General features: G+C 46.1%; 1 protein-coding gene across 2 annotated transcripts in view; it reads left to right on the forward strand.

Annotated features, from left to right (window-relative positions):
• The window catches only part of FRMPD3 (FERM and PDZ domain containing 3), a 44,692-nt gene that overhangs the window by 20,549 nt on the left and 4,387 nt on the right, over positions 1-19,756 (forward strand). For both annotated transcript variants that reach the window (XM_038588011.1, XM_038588012.1), the window contains 2 exons: positions 7,816-7,960; positions 17,654-18,475. In XM_038588011.1, coding sequence (XP_038443939.1) covers positions 7,816-7,960; positions 17,654-18,475 — 967 coding nt within the window. The remainder of the gene's footprint in view (positions 1-7,815; positions 7,961-17,653; positions 18,476-19,756) is intronic.

Here is a 19,756-nt window from a genome sequence, read left to right on the forward strand (position 1 = left end):
AGCAGTGGTCATGTAAAAGAGCCAGCATATGGAAACATATGGACTCACCATGGGCGTGCACATGTATGCCCATATATGTTCCTCTCTTGCACACACAACGTATATGTCTTATTATACCTAACCCTTACTGCCTGCTTCTGGGGATCCTGGGTACACTGAAGACCGGGGCTCTGCACGCAGCACACAGAGGATCCAAATTGTGGGTGGTTGGAGAGGTGAGAGACCACATTATGGGATAAATGGGACATCTCATTGGTGAATGAAGGGGGCTAGGAGAAGGTTGCACCTTGCTGAGTGGGAAACAGCATATGTTTAGGTAGGTGATGCAACCGCCAGGTGGTGGATAGTTCAAGTACATGCTACTTGAAGCAAGCGATACAGTGCATATGAAAAAAAACACAGGAGAATGATCCATTTTGCACTGGAATGTTTCTCCTAGGCAGAATAATGGCCCACTCCCAAATATACCTGTGCTCTAATCCCCAGAACCCTGGATCATGTGATACGGCAGAGGGGAATTTAGGTTGCAGATGGAACAAATCAGCTGACCTTAAGATAGGGAACTTATTCTGGATTATCCAGGTGGGCCCAGTGTCATCAAAAGCGTCCTTTAAAAAAATATTTTATTTATTTATTCATGAGAAACACAGAGAGAGGCAGAGACATAGGCAGGGGAACCCATTGTAGGACTTGATCCCAGGACCCCGGAATCATGCCTTGAGGCAAAGGCAGATGCTCAACCCCTGAACCACCCAGGTGTCCCCACAAAGGTCCTTATAAGTAGAAGAGGGAGGTGGGAGAGAAAGTCAGAGTAATGAGAGGTAGGAAGGACTCGGGCTGACCTTGTTGGCATTGAAAACGGATTCAGGGGCCGTGAGCCAAGGCTTGTGGGTGGCCTCCAGAAGCCAGAAAAGGCCATTTTTCCCTAGAGCCTCCAGAAGGGATGCAGCCCTATCTACACTTGATTTTAGCGTAGGGAGGCTTGACCCAGACTTCTGACCTTCTTCTCGCCTCTGTAGGAGAACAGATGTGTATCATTTAAAACATTAAGTTTGTGTTGACTCATTACAGAAGCAACAGGAAACTAACATAACCATGAGATTCCTTCAAGTAGGAGACTCTCATATCCTACGTTAAAGACAGATGCAGCTGAGAAACGTTCTGCTCACACTCAAGTTTTGTTACATGAGATCAGATGCATCTGTAATCAGAGATGCCTGCTTTGTGTATCACCATGAGTCCAGGCGCTATGAAATAGAATGGTATTTATATACTTCTGGCAGATAAATCAGCAGAGGTAGGATCGATGATATGGTGATGGGAGAAAAATAGGAAGAGTGAGGGAGGTGGGACGCCAGGGTTGCTCAGTGGTTGAGACCTTTGGCTCAGGGCGTGATCCTGGGGTCCTGGGAATCGAGTCCCATAGTGGGCTCCCCTGCCTATATCTTTGCCTCTCTCTGTGTGTCTCTCATGAATAAATAAATAAATAAATAAAAATCTTAAAAAAAAGAATTAGGGAGGGAAAAAAAGATTCCAGGCTTCCATTCTGACAAGTTATTTAGTATGAACTCAGCATTGCTAGGAAGCTCCCCAATGGGAAATACAGGCATGAAACAAAAAGACAGGCCTCCTTGCCCTCAAGAAGCTTTCTGGGATGTTGGAGAGATAGAAGTGTGTCAATACATGGCATCCCAAAGAAGGTGCCAGAGAAGGGGTACCAAAAGCACATCAGAATACAGAAGAGGGCAAAATTAATTCTAGTTCGGAGATTAAGGAAGCTTCCTGGAGGCACTCCATATCAGCAGTGTTGTGGCTACTGAGTGGTGCCTCTCCACATGCATGAACAAAGGGAAGGATTTGGCAGGGTCAGGTCTAGGAAGGCGCCTACTGGGGAATGGCTTCCCTGGGCTCAGTAGGAGTCTGTCATTTACGTTCAGTGTCACACTGGAGCCACTTTACACAGGCGCATCTTTCCCAACTCTGCATTCAGTGACATCACATGGATAAATTGAAAGCAGCCATGGTGGGAATATGTACACTAGGGAAATTGGCAAGCACTGCACATCAGGACTTGATAGAACTAGTGGTTTAGTGTTTGTCAGCATGCCACTGTGTAAGGTATACTGAAGAAAGAATATCTGAATTTCCTTAACAAGGAACATGGAAGTTAGAAACCACACTTGGCTCATTTCCTCCCAGATATGCCACTCTGGGAAAATTCTGGAAGGGCCTGGTAAAACTAAGATTATTGACTCAAAGCAGTTGTTCTCAGCACTGACTGCACATCAGGATCATGTACGGAGATTTAAAAGCCAATGGTTACCTGGGCCCTTCCTCTCAGACCATCTAAACCAGAATTCTGGGTGGGGGGGAGGTAAGGTGAGGCTGGAGTATGTATGTTTTTCAAGCTTCCCAGGTGATCAATCATAATGTGTGTCTGGCCTGAGAACCACTGCCTTAAAGTGTGCTGCCTTGCTTCCAAATTGGCTGGTTATGTCCAATTAGCCTTCCCCAGTGCCATGGAGGCAAGACCCCAAATGTCCTGGCCCCCTGGGCCCAAGGACTAGCATCTCGTAACCTTACCCTTCTGTGTCCCCAGATTTCCATCTTGTTCTAGTTTTCAGAGATGCTAGAGCACAATGAGATTACCCAAGGCCAGTCCCCTTCCTAGCTGGCATTCCAAAGTGTAGGATGCCTTCAAGCTCCTAGCACCCTCTAAGCACTCTGGGAAGGGGCATAGAGAGTTAATCCCTACACTGCCTTCTCATGGCTGCCCATGTCTCTAACACCATCCCCCTTTTCTCCTTGAACATTTGAAGATGGCCTGGGCATATTTTGTTACAGTTTTTCACTCTGCTTACTTGCTCTTAGTGGATTGAACGTGAGACAGTATGCAAATCTCCTTCTCCAAGAGACAGCAGTCTGGGACTGAGACATCAGTGGGCCATTACCATACCCCATTACCACAGAAGCACACAAGGGGGAAAAGAAATCATCAAAGAAATGTCCCAAGGTATCTCTTGGGGCCCTGTGTGTCTCCTATTCTCGTGTTTGAGCTTTACTGGTCTAGCACTTTCTGTAGGGACAGGCATTACTTTAGACATCATGATCATTAAAATCCTATTTAAAATAAAATGTTTTTGAAGATTTCTAAGAAAACCTATCCAACCTCTTTGCTTGCCTGCCTTTGATTTGATTTTTACCCCTGCTGGCGAAAAGAACATCTGTGTTGCTTTGACAAATTATTTTTGGCCCATGTTGGGGGCCCCCAGTTGGCTGTGTGGGCACGCAGAGGATGGATTCCTGATGTGCTGTGCTGAGCCAGCTGGGGATGTGCCTGGCCTTCTCTGTGCACAGGGTTTTGTCTTTGTGCCGTTTCATTACCCACATCAGGCTATATTGAAGGTAAAGAGATAAGGAGGAAAACTGAAGTTAAGTCCAACAGGTAAGCCAATCAGCCAGCTAACCACTCTGCCTCTGAGCTGTCCATTAGCCAGCCAGCCAGCCAGCCAGGCAGCTAGCCAGTCCGGGTGTCAGGCAGTTAGGCACTCTGCCTGTCCTGTAGCCAGCTTGTCAGCCAGGGCATTGGTGAGTCAGACTGCTCTGCAGCCAGCTAGTCCGTCCATCTTTCCATCAGTCTTTTAAGCCAATCAGCCTGTACTTTGGTCAAATGGAATGTCATTCTATTCATCAGTCAATACCCTTCCCTCAGAGAAGCTCTCTCCAGCTTCCAAAACCAAATTAGTTACGCGAGCACACATTCACGTCCACGTACCCACACACAGATCCAGGACATTCTGTTTCAATGACTCCCTGTACTCTTCCTTCATGGTCCTTACCATACTGTCCACTCATACCACTCATATTCCTTTGTGTGATTATTTGATGGATGTCTGATTTCCTGTTAGATTATAAGCTCCACTCATGTTGGCCCTGCTCTAGGATGAATGGCTCTATCTATTGGTGGGTCATGCTGTCCATGAGCCAGCCCACCAGCAATAGACCAATTTGCTGGGTGGACAGAGTGGACCACAGGAGCATTTCAGCCAGAGAGAATATCGTGAGTTAAGATACAAAGTGGTCAAAGAATTTAGCATCTCTGGAAAGGGTGTCATTGCTGGAGCATAAGGAGAGGGGCAGGGGTGGGAAGAGGGCACAGGCAAGCTAGTGGGAGATTTGTCTGGAGCTGTAGGGTCCAGGTCCTAAAGGATTTATATGACATGAGAAGGCAGCAGGTTTGGGATGCCTGGGTGGCTGAGTCGGTTAAGTGTCTGCCTTTTGGCTCAGGTCATGATCTCGGGGTCCTGGGATCGAGCCCCAAGTCGGGCTCTCTGCTCAATAAAAAGTCTGCTTCTCCGTCCCCCTCTCCCTCTGTGCTTGCTCTTTCTCTCTCTCTTTGCTCTCTGTCTCACATAAATAAATAAAATCTTTTTTTAAAAGAGGGCAATAGATTTTAGGTGACAAGATATTGGAAATTTTAAGTGAGAGTTGTGTCTGAGAACCTTGGGCAGCAATGTGGAGTGAAGTGGATAGAGACTAAAGGCAGGAAGGCCTACCAGGAGGCTACTGGAAGTCCTGAGGTTACCATGTGCTCCCCCTTTTCCGTATCATGAAAAATGCTACAATTTTTGTGGCCCACTAGAATAAACACATGAGGCAGCTTGTGGCCAGAGGCAACAGGACCCAGAGGCCGAGGGGCTCAGGATCTCAGCCCACTTGTCACCTATTCATATATGCCTCAAGAAGTTTTGGTAGTGGAGGAAGGCAAGGAGGGCCTGAAATAAAGCAATGGCAGCAGGGGCAGGCATGATGTCTGCGAATACTGTGGAGGCAAGCCTAGTCAGTCTTAAGTCCTCCTAGTAATGGTGGTAGCAGCTATCCATAGCCAAACGTCTATGTTTCCTTCTGCCATTAACAGGAGGGGCGGCGCTCTTCCCTTCCCCCATCCCATTCCCCTTATGTCTCTATTTGGCTATATACAAGGTTGATCATTCTGTTGTGACCCAGAAGCATCCATTAACTAAAGGTACAAACACTCCCTCTGCCCCTTCTTAATAACAACCCAAAGGGTATGTAAACTAACTGGAATTAAAATAAAAACTTAAAAAAAAAAGACCCAAAGGTGATCTCTCATCCCTGGTCCCCCTCTTACTAGAGAAAGGAGCCAGTTGTTCCTCAGAGTCCAGATGGTTCCTCTTCTTCCTGATGATATCGAGTGAGCTCCATAGGAGTATCATCAACTCATTGCCCGTGGGGTGGAATCCAGATGCCTTACCATGGCATGCAGTGTTATTGGATTGTGTACTAACAAAACAATTCAAGATAGGATTTGATCTGGCACCAGACTGTGTGATAGAGACGTAGCAACGTGCGAGCACTGAGATAGGAAAAGAGATGAAGAGGGGTAGGATACCTGGATGGCTCAGTGGTTGAGCATCTGCCTTAGGCTCAGGTTGTTATCCTGGGGTCCTGGGATTGAGTCCTGCATCAGGCTCCTCCTAGGGAGGCTGCTTCTCCCTCTCCCTCTGCCTGCCACTCTGCCTGCTTGTGTTTCTCTCTCTCTCTCTCTCTCTCTCTCTCTCATTTTCTGTCAAATAACTAAATAAAATCTTTAAAGAAAAAGAGTTGAAGAGGAGAAACAGGCTGAGGGTGGTGACTCTTGGGAGGCTGTGCAAGGAGAGCCAGCCAAAGAGAGAGATGGAAATGGTCAGAGACGACAGAATCAGAACCCAGTATCACCTTATGGAAACAGAAGCTAAGAGAAGAATTTCCAAAGGATAAGGGGATTGGTGTTGGCAAATGAAACAAGCTGAGAGGTGTGAAAATGAATATGTGCAATTGTGTTTAGCTGGAAAGAAGCTTTACTCCCAGATCAAACCAAACCTGACCCATGGCTCATTTCTATAAATGAAGTTTTCTTAGAACCCCATAATACCCACTGTTTAGCTCAGAGATTGTCTATGGCTGTTTTCTCACTTCAATGGCAGAGTTTTTGCAACAGAATGTATGACCCACAAGGCCTAAAGTACTTGCTGTCTAGCCCCTTACAGAAAAAGTTTGCCAACCACTAGTCTGAATGGGCTACAAAATAGTCAACTTGAGCTATGTGTCAGGATCCTGGGAGATAGCGAGGAGACTTCTGCAACATTACTTGAAAGAAGAGATGATTTGGATTCAGAATTGTTCCCCAGGTGATGACCCAAGCCAAGAAGGCTAGTCTAGTTGGTGACCAAGTTCACCCAAGTCCTCCATGATGTTCCTTTTATTGCCACTGCCCTTGTGGATACCCTAATCTTCTCTCATCTGGACTGTTGCAGTAGCTACCTCACCAGTCAGAGAAGGATTCATTCCACCCTAATTCTTTTAGCTCATAATGCCTGGTCTGGGAACCCCCAGAAGTCAAGGTGAGTCATGGCCCCATGGCTCCCTCTTCAGCCAGTCTTCATTGGTCTTCATTGGTCTTTATCTGGAGGCCACTGCCCTGATCCCAGGGGGAGGAATGCTCCCATGGCTGATTTCGTCTGGCCCAAACTTATTTTCAAGCTACACTTTCTCAAAATCACAATACAGATATCGGGAAGGTTTCTTGAAAAGGTATTGATTTGGGGGAGATATATCTTTTGTTGAAATATCGGTGCCAAGTCACCAAAACAGTCAAGCAGCCAACCCCAGTTTCAATTTGACTGATTTAGGGTCAAGAACAAAAGTAACAGAGTATGCTAAGACTTCCCAGAGTAGGTTAAAAAAAATACAACTGACTACCATGAGACTTTCTATGAAAATAGATGGTTTTGGTCAAATAATTTGGAAACACTGGAATCCTAAAGCCCACCTCTTAACATTTTGCAGTGCACATTCTTATGTGAAAGGGTCTGAGAGTTCCCATAAGTACGTCTCTCTGCATAGCTTTTGTTTGACCCAGTGTTTCACACATGTATTTGACCAAGGAACTGCTTCAGAGGGCACCAGCTAACATCCTGAGGATACTTGAGGAAAGAGGGGAGGGCATGGAGGTCTGAGCAGGTCTGCAGGCCGAGAGAACTGGGCCCAGAAGGCACAGTATTGCATGGAGTGTCCATGTCATGGGAGCTATTCTAGGTACTGGGCAAGATGGGTTATAAAGATGATCAAGAGGGCAGCCCTGGTGGCTCAAAAGTTTAGCGCCACCTTCAGCCCAGGGTATGATCCTGGAGACCCGGGATCAAGTCCCATGTCGGGCTCCCTACATGGAGCCTGCTTCTCCCTCTGCCTGTGTCTCTGCCTCTCTCTCTCTCTCTCTCTCTCTCTCTCTCTCTCTCTCTCATGAATAAATAAATAAAATCTTTAAAAAAATAAAAAATAAAGATGATCAAGAGATAGTTCGTGGATTCAGGAACTTTCTATCAAGGATATTCCCCAGTCCAGCCAGGACTCCCAGGACTCTAGCTAGGACTCACCCCAACTCTCCTTTTTTTTTTTTTCACCCCAACTCTCCTAATCTGGCCCACATATCTGCCGGGCCCTGACAAACACAAATACAGCCATGCAGCAGTCACACGATATTATATAATTTTAATCTTTTTTTTAAGTAAAGGTAATTCATTAAATGTGTAGTTAAAGGTTGATTTAATTTTGACACTTGAGTATGAGTTAACCATAAATATGCTCTCAACTCAGATGAAATGATCTGTCGGTCCACGCACCTTGATTTTTGGTTTAGAAAGTATGATTCTCATACCTCTGCGAGCCATCTTTTCTTCACTGTCATCCTCCTGGACATGCACTCGCTCCCCTCTTTCCCACGTCCTCACAGTTCTTCTTGTCTCTCTCCCACAGCCTCTGGTGCTGTTGATGGAGTGGCCCGAAGCCACCAACTTTGCCTGCCTGATTGCGGGGTACTGCCGTCTCCTTCTGGACTCCAGGAAGATGGTCTTTTCCAGGCCTGCCAGCCAGCCACTTCCGCCTCCAATGATCAAGGCAGGTAGGGCTCAGCCTCAGTTTTTCACTATACTGGAGGGCCTTTGGACCCTGGAAACATTGAGGGAGGAGCTCTGCTTACCCCATTCCACCAGCACCCTGGTTTCCCAGCAGCCAGCACTATATACCACTGGGTCCTACCTGGCACAAGCTAGTGGGAAAGACAGCTGGCCTTCAGATGGGTCTGGCCCAGAAAGGATGCCTGTGACAACACATTGCATATGATCAAGTCAGTGAATGAATGTAAGATCAAAATTTGAAAATAAGCGATAAGTAGGCCCAATTAGAGAACTGCACCAGATCTAAGGCACAGTTTTAGAGGTACAGTAGAGGTACAGGGATCTAGGAGAGAGGCATGGGTGCTCTGACTCAGCAGAACTGGAGGTTGAAAGTGGAGATAAAATCTTCCTCTTGTTCATCATAATGGGGATTGACAGAGCTGCCTGAAGTTAAGTCTGGGGGTAGGCAAGATTGTGCAGGCGCAGAGTACAGTCCAGCAGGAGGCTTAGAGAGACCATGAAGAACAAGGTCAAGTGCAACCCCCAACATGAGGCTTCCCAGGTATGCAGCTCAGTAGAGCCACCCCATCCCCAGCTCAGCTCTCAAACATCATGGCAGAAACTGTTGCCCTCCTTGCCTGCCAAAGCCTCTCCATCCATTTGCCTGGCAGGTCAGCCATTTCTTCACTCTTCAGGGCTACAGTGTGGTCATATCTGATCTAGATGGAGGAGTTTGGGAGTAGAAGCCAACTCCCAATGGATGTCCCAGCTCCCAGAGAGTTGTGCAACCCCACACACCCCCATCCCCTCATGGGTCTTCATCATGAACATCGTAACAAACTCATGTGTACATCTCCTAACATCATCCACAGGACATGGAGGGCAATCCACCAAACATAGGCTGGGGAAAGGACAGGTGGCCCCAAGGCATAGGAGGAGGCTCCATGTAGAAAAGCAAAGGAACTGACTAGGAATGGAAGAAACCAAGAGGCCGAGTTGCCACACATCCCCAGGTGAACAGCTCTGAATTGGATGCCCATAGGTATTACCAAGCCTGCAGGTGGCCAAGTGATTTCCAAGCCTAGATTAGCATTGTGATGCTCTCTGTCATCAAAGCCAAGTAAATGATGCCTCTTATAGAGCAGGATAGGGAGAGAGAAAGGGAGAAGGAAAGGCAGAAGAGGGGAGCCTGGAGCCCAGCCAAGAACCAGAGGTAAAAGTGAGGGCTCTTTGGGGGATCCACTTTTGGAAGGCCCCAGAGATGGCTCTGTAATCCTATCCACCTCCCAAAGGGTTCCGTTATCCCATCAGCATCCTGGTCAGTGTCACCCTTAGGTATAAATCTCTTTGAGCATAGTGCCTCCAAGTGAGGGCACGGGCTTCCTGTTCCTCATCACTGTTGCTGAACACACCCCTGTTGCCTTTCCAGAGGCGAATCAGTTTCACTGGATTCTCTAGAAGGGATTTCAGCCTGGAAAGAAGGCTTATGTAAATGCTAGGCATGGCTTTAGAGCCCCTCCCTGGTTCCTGAGAGTCCCCGCTGGGGCCTTCAGAGTGACGGTGGCTCAGCTGCCTCCAGCACAGGGCCTGTCTCTTTGCAGGAGCCAGATGGAGCACCGTGCTGTTCACTTTGTACCGCTTCGCCTCCTCAGTGGTGTGGGTCCATGCCTGGGCCCAGTATGTGGCCTTTTGAGCTGTTAGATGCTGGATCAATGGCAACCACTAAGTGCTTTGGGTGGGTGGGGCACGATAAGCATTACAGCTATATACTATAGGAGGCTAGTGTGCACACCTGATCCTGTGACCCCCAGAAACAGAAAGGGGGACTGCAAGCAGTGCACTGGGGAGCCCTCCACTCAGGTTATGATGCGGGGCCACCAGTTCCTGGTACAAAGTGGAAACACATTTCCTCCCTGGGCCCCCACTTGCATCCCAGGAAAGAAGCCCTTGTGGCCAGCTGTTGTTTAGCAGAGGCCTATAGGGAACGGGCATCCTGCCAGACTCATCTGGGCTTTTTCCTCAGGGCCAGCACTGCAGCCTGCTAAGGGCCTGATCTCTCTGTCTGGTGCAATATTCTTGTCTCACAGCAGCTGCCAGCTGGCCCAACTCCGTGCCTAGCCTGCTGGGCCTAAAGGCTGCTGTGAAACCAGCAACTAGGAAAGAAAGCATTGCATCTCACTGGGGGCCCAGGAAAAAAGGAAACTAGGGACATGGAAGGTGAGGGATTGCCTCTTGGGTTTATCAGTGGTTTCCCCAAAGTAGTTATCTCATGTATTTACTCAGCAACTCTTTCTTTCTTTCTTTTTTGAGAGAAAAAGCACATGCATGCACCTCCAGTGCACTGGGTGGGTTTGAGGGGCAGAGGGAGAGGGAGAGAGACTTAATTAGGCTCAGCGCCCAGCCCGGAGTCCAACACAGGGCTTGATCTCAGCACCCTGAGATCAGGGCCTGAGCCAAAACCGAGAGTTGGATGCTTAACTGACTGAGCCACCCAGGGGCTGCTCATCAACTATTTGTCTGGAACTCATTATATGCTGGGTCCTTGCCCTCACAGAACTTACAGTCTAGTGGGATAACACAGAGTGTTGATTGAATGGACAATATCAGTACAGTCGTGAGTGCCTTTGAATTTGCATAGGGAAAATTCAACTGCCACAACAGAACAATGCCTGGGCTTGAGGACCTACACAGCTTAGAGAAAGTCTCAAACAAATGCCAGTTCTCACCTGTACGGAGCTATTGGGAGATCTGGAGGCAGCCACCAGCTGTCTCCAGTATCGTGGGAGATACAGGAAAATAAGGTTTTGGGGGTCCCAGTGGTGGGGCACAGTCAGAAGAACTCACTGATTTTCTCCCATGGTTAGAAGACAGCTCGGTCTGGTAAATTGAATATTCTGGTTAATGGCTACTGTGTATATCCGATGCACAACTCACCTATTTTCATGCAGTTAAAAACCAGCAACTTGCACAGAGTACTAAAGCTTGACCTAACATACTAGATGCTTTCAGATGATTCAGAAAGAAATTGAGTGTCTCTAATGGCCTCTAGGTCATCCCTGTGCCCGTTTTTTTTAAGATTTTATTTATTTATTCATGAGAGACACACAGAGAGAGGAAGAGACATAGGCAGAGGGAGAAGCAGGCTCCCTGTGGGGAGCCCAATGTGGGACTCGATCCCAGAACCCCAGGATCACGCCCCAAGCCAAAGGCAATTGCTCAACCACTGAGCCACTCCGGTGCCCCTTTTGACCAGTATTGATCATCAGATTGTAGAATATAACAAAGCCAACTAATAGAAATCTGGCTGACTCAGTGTTGCCCTGACTCTATGTATGTGTGTATATATATGTGTGTGTACACACACTGCATATATTTTTTAACATAACTCTAGTTGGATTGCCATCCTGTTCTTTACAAGCATTTTTTTTAAGTCAGTCTTCTGAGTGGCTGAGTAAAGAGAGCTAGACGAGGACATCCCCCTTGGGGAAAGCTGATTAGCAATTTAGAGCAGATTTGCAATCTGAGAGGCACACTGTTCCAGCCATCAGCCGAGCACACCTGGCTCTCCTTGCATTTCTAACCTTATGTCTGGAGGAGCTCTGCACTTTTCCAGACATATTTTCTCTGCCACACAGCACTGTGCTGCAACTTGGATCTGGAAATCACAGTACCAAGTGGTGGTCTGGGCATCACCTGGCCTTGTAATCATAATGTTGGGAAATGTTCCCACCTTTCAGGGAGAGAATCCATCCTTAGACCTCCAGCCCTTGTCTGAAAAGAGTAACCACCTGCTTAGTGGACATGCCCCTGGGAGCCACCTCTATGGCAGCTTATTGCCAAGCTGGCTGCACTGATGGTACAGCTGTCTCATAGGTGGTTAGCACCTGGTGGATGGCCTGGATCTGTGGAAAGTGCCTGAGGATAGAAACCTCTTGAACTGACAGTTTGTGCTTCAGGCTTAGCACTGCCCTAGAGCACTTCTTCACTAAGGTTGAGAGGGTAGTTACATATTATTCCCCAAGTTGATCCAGAGCACCCTAGGTACAGCCACTAAGGCCTAAATTGAACCTACTGGATTTAATTACTTACACTAACTCCAACTCCTGTGATCCCAGGACCCCAGGATCACAACTGGAGCCAAAGGCAGACACTCAACCACTGAGCCACTCAGGTGCACCTGAGTCTATCTTTAAAGGGGCACCATGGTCTATGGAACACAGCAAGGGCTTAGAATCTGAAGGTAGAGAGACTTGGCTTCTATTCTAGTCATGGTTCTGCCCTATCTTAGTCATGTGATCATGAATAGACTCCATAAACTGAGTCCAGTTTCCTTACCTGTAAACTGAGGATAACAGGACCTACCTCAGGAGAGATTTGACAGGATTACGTACGATAAACCCCATAAAGTTCTTTCAAGTGCAGAGCACATTTTTGGCTCTTTTTCTAAAGATTGAGAGTTCACTTTCTGCCCAGTACTGTACTTTATTTTTTTAATAAACAGCTTTTTTAAAAAGATTTTATTTATTTATTTATTTACAGAGAGAGAGAGAGAGAGAATGAGTGAGGTGAGGGTCTGAGGGAGAGAGAATCTCAAGCAGACTATGCTGAGCATGGGCCTGACACAGGACTCAATCTCAACACCCCAAGATCATGACCTGAGCTGAAACAAGAGTTGGATGCTTAATTGACTGAGCCATCCAGGCACTCCTTAAATAAACAGCTTTATTGAGATATAAATTCCAAGCCAGAAAATACACCCATTTAAAGTTCACAACTCAGCGTTTCTGAGTGTATATAATGTATTTAGAGGGCTGTGCAATCATTGCCACAATTTAATTTTAGAAAATTTTTACCCCTCCTAAAACCAACTCTGTATCTATTAGTGTTCATTCTCTAGTTCCCCCCTAGTCACCACCCAGCACTAAACAACCACACTTTCTGGGCCTATAGCTTTGTCTATCCTGGACATTGTGGATAAATGGAACTATACACTTTACAGTCTTTTTGTGGCTTGCTTTTTTTCATTTAGCATAGTGTTATCCACGATGTAGCATGTATCACTACTTCATTTGGTTTTTTTGGCCAAATAATATTCCATCTGGCAGACAGACTGCCTTTTTTCATCCATTCATCAGTTGATGGATAGTTGATTGTTTCTATCTTGTGTCTTTTATGAATAATAATGTTATGAACCTTTATGTACAAGTTTTTGTGGAGGCTTATGTTTTCAATTCTCTTTGGTATACAACTAGGAGTGGAACTGTTGGTCAAATGGTAACTCTGTGTTTAACTTTGAGAAACTACCAAACTGTTTCCCAAAAGGACTGCACCATTGTACATTACCACCAGCAATGTTGGAGGATTCAGTTTTACCATACCCTCACCAATACTTGTTATCATCCGTCTTTTTTTTTTTTTAACATCCACTGTAGTGGAGGTGAAGTGGTATCTCATGGTTTTGATTTGCATCGTCATAGCTTATGGTGTTGAACATCTTTGCATATGCTTATTGGCCATTTGTATATCTTCTTTCATGAACTGTCTGTTCAAATCCTTTGCCCATTTTTCAGTTGGGCTCTTTGATCATAAACATGAAAGTTTATGTTCTGGACTCTCAATTCTATTCCAGTGATCTATGTGTCTACCCTTCAGTCAGTATCACACCATCTTGATTACCATGCTTTGTATTAAGTTTTGAAATCAGGAAGTGGGGGTGCCTGGGTGGCTCAGCGGTTGAGCATCTGCCTTTGGCTGAGGCGTGATCCGGGGATCCTGGGATCGAGTCCCACATCAGGCTCCCCTCAAGGAGCCTGCTTCTCCCTCTGCCTGTGTCTTTGCCTCTCTCTGTGTCTCTCTCTCATGAATAACTAAAATCTTAAATTAAAAAAAAAGAGAAATCAGGAAGTGTGGGTCTGCCTACTTTGTTCTTTATAAAGACGGTTTTGGTTATTCTGTGTCCTTTGTGATTCCATATGAATTTTTTAATTACCTTGTCAATTACTACAAAGTCAGTTGGGATTCTGATAGGGACTATGTTGAATCTGTAGATCAATTTGGAAAGTACTGCCATGTTAACAAGATTGGGTCTTCCAATCTATGAATATAGAATATCTTTTCATTTATTTAAATCTTCCTTAATTTCTTTCACAAATGCTTGTAGTTTCCATTGTACAAGTCTTGCACTTCTTTTGTTAAACTTATACCTAAGTATTGTATTCCTTTTGGTGCTATTGTAAATAGAATTGTTTCCTAATTTCATTAGTAGGTTGTTTGTTGCTACCGTATAACAATACAATTAATTTTTGTATTGTCCTTTGCCATGCAACCTTGCTAAGCTTATTAGCTCTAATAATGCATTTGTGGATTCCTTGGGATTTTTTCTATACAAGATCATGTCATCTGCATGCAGAGAACCTTTCCAATCTGGATACTTTATATCTAATTTTATTGTCTAATCGTCCTGGCTACGCCTTCTAGTACAGTGTTGAGTAGAAGTGTTAAAACAGTTTTCAGTCTTTTACCAGGTCTTTTTATCAGGTCTGTTTGCTGTGGATTTTTCACAGATAATCAGATAATTTTACCATGTTGAGGAAGTTCCCTTTTATTTCTAGCCTTTTGAATTTTATCATTAAAGGGTGGTGGCTCAGGGCCCCTTGGTGGCTCAGTGGTTGAGCATCTGCCTTTGGCTTAGGTTGTGTTCCTGGAGTCCTGGGCTGGAGTCCTGCATTGGGCTCCCTGCAGGGAGCCTGTTTCTCCCTCTGCCTATGTCTCTGCCTCTCTCTGTGTGTCTCTCATGAATAAATAAATAAACTTTTTAAAGAAAGAAAGGGTGGTGGCTTTTACCAAATTCTTTTCTCAAGAATTCCCAAGTCTATTGAGATGATTGTGTGGGTTTTGTCTACCATTCTCTTAACATGGTATATTACATTCATTGATTTTGGATGTTAAATCAACCTTGCATTCCTATAATCCCATTTGGTTGTGGTGTATAATGCTTTTTATATGTTTCTGGATTCAGATTGCTAGTATTTTGTTGAACTTTGTTTCTATATAGGAAATATTGCTCTGTAGTTTTATTGTGATGTTTTGTCTGGTTTGGTACCAGGGTAGTATCAACTTTATAGAATAAGTTATGAAGTGTTCCCTTCCTCTTCTGTTTTTTGGAAGAATCTGTGAAGAATTTGTATAAGTGCTTTGAGCATTTGGCAAAATTTACCAGTGAAGCCATTTGGGCCTGAGTTTTATTTTTAGTGGGAGTGGGTACTTTTAATTACTAATTCAATTTCTTTTCTTGCTATTGACCTATTCAGGTTTTTCTATCTTCTTGAGTCAGTTTGATCATGTATTTCTAGGTATTTGTCCATTTCACCAAGGTTATCTAATGTTTTCTGGTATAAGCTTCTTTTTAAAATCCCTTATAATCAAGTCCATATCTGTAGAGTCAGTAGTGATGGTCCTTCTTTCATTCCTAATTTTAGTAATTTGACTCTTCTCTTTAATTGCTTGGTCTCTACAGCTAAATGTTTGTCAATTTTATTGATATTTTCAAAGAACCATCTTTTGGGGCACCTGGGTGGCTCAGGCGTTTAAGCGTCCGACTTGCTTTCAGCTCAGGTTGTGATCTCAGAGTCATGAGATCAAGCCCCATGTCGGGCCCCATGTGGAATCTGCTTGGAATTTTCTCTCCCTCTACCCCTCCATTCACTCACATGTGCTCCCTCTCTCTCTCAAAAAACAACAAAGAACAACTTTTATTTTCATTGATTTTCTCTAGTGTTTTTCTGTCCTCTCTATGCTTTCCTATTTCTTTTCTTCTGCTTACTTAGGGTTTAGTTTACTCTTCTTTTTCAAGTCTCTTAAGGTGGAAGGTTACATTATTGATGTGAAATCTCTTTTTAATGTGTATTTATAGTTATAAATTTATCCCTAAACACTAATATAGCTAGATCCCACAAGTTTAGGTATGTTGTATCTTCATTTTCATTCATCTCAAAGTATTTTCCAATTTCCCTTGTGATTTTTTCCTTGACCCATTGGTTATTTAGGTACATTTTACTGAATTTCCACATACTTGTGAGTTTCCCAAATTTCTTTGTTACTGATTTCTAATTCCATTGTGCTCAAACACACATATATTTTGTATGATTTCATTTCTTTTAAATTTGTTGAGGCTCATTTTATGACCTATATATGGTCTATCTTGGAGAATGTTCCAGGTACCCTTGAGAAGAATGTATATTCTGCTGTTGGTAGGTGGCATGTTCTATAGATTTTTGTGACGTCTACTTAGTTTATAGCTGTTCAGGCCCTTTATCTCCTTGTTGATCTTCTGTATAGTTGCTCTATCCTTTGTTGAAAGTGGGGTAGTGAAGTGTCCAATTACTGCCGTTGAATTGTGTGGTTTTCTCCTTTCAGTTCGGTCAGTTGTTGCTTCATGTATTTTGGTGTTGTGTCGTGAAGTGCCAGCACCATCCTTTTGTAATGGTTGGAAGGTCTACTAAAAAGCAACACTGACACATTGACCCTGTCAAACTGGAAATCAGAAGGCATTTTGAAGGTTTGTTTTCTGGTACCTTCACCACCACGAGGAACGATAGAGCAATGGTTTAAAACATGGGCTTTGTAGTCCCTCGGACCTGCGCTCAAATACAGGCTGCCATTTATGACTCGTGACCTTGGATAAGTCACATAACCAAACAGGTTGGTTTCTTCCTCTGCAAAGTGGGGATCGTGACAGCACCTACCTCCTTGGCTTGTTGTGAAGATTAAATGGGGTGGTGTGTGATGACCTTAGCCTAAGTTAGTGCCTGCTTGCCCTCTGTCGCTCTGTCTGCTGGTAGCAAAATGAACTGGCCTTGTCTGAGTATATTCTCCCAGATGACATGGGGAAGGGCCCCCGAAACGGTCTACGCGAGAGAAGCCATGTAGAGAGAAAGCATTTCATTTGTGATGGATAATTCTCAGATGCACACACCTACCATCATTAAAAGCTATTGACAAGAACATTCTACCCCAATTTCTACTGGAGCAGGCAGGCTGGCCCTGCACAGATACAGAGAAGTAGTGAGATCTGAGGACTCGGAAGAATGCTTCCCATCCCACATCCTCCTCCCACATCCACACATCCCAGCGAATTTCCCATAGACTTTGCACATTCAGAGGCCCACAATACTATAAGTAGAGCTTTATTCTTTTAGGGTCCTTCCATGACAGTCCTCTCTGAAATGCAAATTTTCAGGTACTGTATGTGGTCCATTCTGCATTTTCCCACCAAGGCACTAAGTAACTGGCTAGATTTATTGCCTTCTGCCAGAAGAGGTCGAACCTAACACAAGAGTAACAGAGCCCTGGGGGGATGAAAAGGCTCTGAGAGGTGGGGACGGGCAGGGACAATCTGAAGGGGGATTTCAGACTTTAAAAAGTGAAAGTGTGTTAACAGCTGACTTTAAGAGCAGATATACCCACGTAAGAGACCCATTGGACCCAGATACCAAGCTGCTCAGCCCCTCCCCCGTCACCCCATGCCGGTTTCCATTTCAGACACCATGGGGCTGTTGTGCTACTCTCAGGGTCTCTCGCAGCCAGGTAATAATGCTCTGTCGGTACCTGCCATCCAGCTGTGTACCAGAAACACCAGGGAGCTGCAGCCATGGTCCTGAGCACCAGGGCTCATCTGTTGATTCTCTTTCTGGGTTTAGATTACATGCACAGCGCCCACCGCCCTGTCACTGGGGGCCACCTGGGGAAAAAGGAGAGTAGTTATGTGGGCAGCATGGGCGCCAGCCCCCGGAAGTCGAACCACTGCACACCCCCACCTGCCGACTCTGAGCTTGTCAGCTTTTGCTACCTCCACATGCGGGAACAAAGGAAGGAGCAGGAAAGCCGGACGGATGTCAACGAGAACTTAATCTTCTTTGAGGAGACCAGGCCCCGGACCAAGTCCGATCCCACTTCCAAAAGCTCCGGCCAAGGCTATGAGGCGATCCCCGATGACTTTGATGCAGCCAGCCTCAACCATGAGCCTTGCACCAGCAGGGCCCGCTCCTACACCTTGGACAATTCCCTTGGGGCCGAAGCCCTGAATTTCTACTGTGACTCTTGCAAAGCCAAACTCCAGGAGCAGCTGGGCCCTCGCAAAGGTGGAAAGCCCAGCTCTTCTCGTGACAATATGGTAGACTTGATGTCCCTCCCACCCCCTGGGAGCGAGGAGGAGGAGGAGGAGGAAGATGAGAGCACTTCCCTGTTGCCTGCCATTGCCGCCCCACCTCCTGGTTTCCGAGACAATAGTTCTGATGAGGACGACCCCAAGCGCCGGGCAGTCCAGAGCCAGGAGCAAGGACGCCACCTGTGTGGGCTCCTGTATGATGAGATTCCAGTGACACTCATTGACAGTGTGCAGACCCGGACAGTACGAGATCATGCCCAGGAGCTAGATGATGCCCTGGTGTCCACTCTGCAGGCTCTGGAAGCCCTGGCAGCTTCAGAGGATGGACCACACCCCCCACCCCCACAGACTGCAGGTAAAAGCCTATTGTTCCTCCTCCCTCTTGCCTCCCCTCCCTTCTGCCGGCCAGGTAGGGCCAACAGGTGATATTGCTTATTTCTGAGCTGAGGTCAAAGTAACCGTGGTGTGCCAGGGCAGTGGATGGCCACAGGTAGCTCAGATAGGATCAGGAAATCAACAATGCTGTGCCAGGGGCCGGCTGCTCATCTCCAGCTAGAACTCTGGCTCTCACCATTCCATCTCTGGAAATGTCTTGCAGATGGACCCCAGGGATTGGGGCTGTGACAGCCCCGGAGCCAGGCCAGGATGAAGAATCAGAGCAAAATTGTGAGAGATCTAGAAGACAGGCAAAGAATATCCAGCATGCACATGGCTGGAAGAAAAAAAAAATGACCAGCTAACCACCTAGTAACCCAGGATCAGGGGAGCCAGGAGCCAACCCTGCTCAGGGCTGAGTTCTTTTTTTTATCTTGCCTAAGAACATAGGCTCCCAGTCAGACCCGCCCAAGTCCTGGCTTCTTGGCTCACTTTCGGTATGACCTTTGGCAAGGCACCTACCCTCTCTGAACCTCACTTTTGTCACTTTAAGTGGGTCTGTAATGACAGTCGTATCATGTAGGCTTGCTGTGAGCACAAAAGGAGATCATTCAAGCAAAGCACTGCCCAGAACGTAAAAAGAAGTAAAGCCATTAGTATTACTCATAAGTAGTAGCCATTACTAGTAGTGATTATTTTGTGGGAGAGCCAGCCGACATGCCTGCTATTCCCCATTTCGGACACACATACATCCATCTTGTAGACAAGCTCATGTGTCAGACATGCACCCATATTCACGACACATACCTACACACACACAAGCGCGCGCACGCGCTCACACAGAGAGACACCTAAAAAAGGTGTTCACCGGGTGAACAGAGAGACACCTAAAAAAGGTGTTCACCAGGTGAACGCTACAGCAACATAATAGGAATAAAGAGGAATAGGGCGGATGAGAAAGTATGTGAGGCAGGAGGAAGTGTGGACAGAGAAGACGAAGAGAGTGGGTGAGGAGGCAGCCCAGCTGAGACCTGGGAGAGTACCAGCCCCTACCTTTCCTGTGTGCATGAGGGCATCCTTGGTGGTAGGGCACCCCCCCCCCCGCTGTGTTTAGCCTTTGGGGCCACCGTTCCTTTTTGCTCAGAGTCTGGAGCTTAGAAACAAGCTACTCCCAGGCTAGCTGGAGGCCCCTGTGGTCACTGGGGAGAGGACAGATGCAGGTGAAAGGGCCTCGCTGTAGGCAGGCCTGACCAGTTGAGGA

This window comes from Canis lupus, chromosome X (assembly GCF_011100685.1).
Source record: "Canis lupus familiaris isolate Mischka breed German Shepherd chromosome X, alternate assembly UU_Cfam_GSD_1.0, whole genome shotgun sequence".
Classification (NCBI taxonomy): Eukaryota; Metazoa; Chordata; class Mammalia; order Carnivora; family Canidae; genus Canis; species Canis lupus.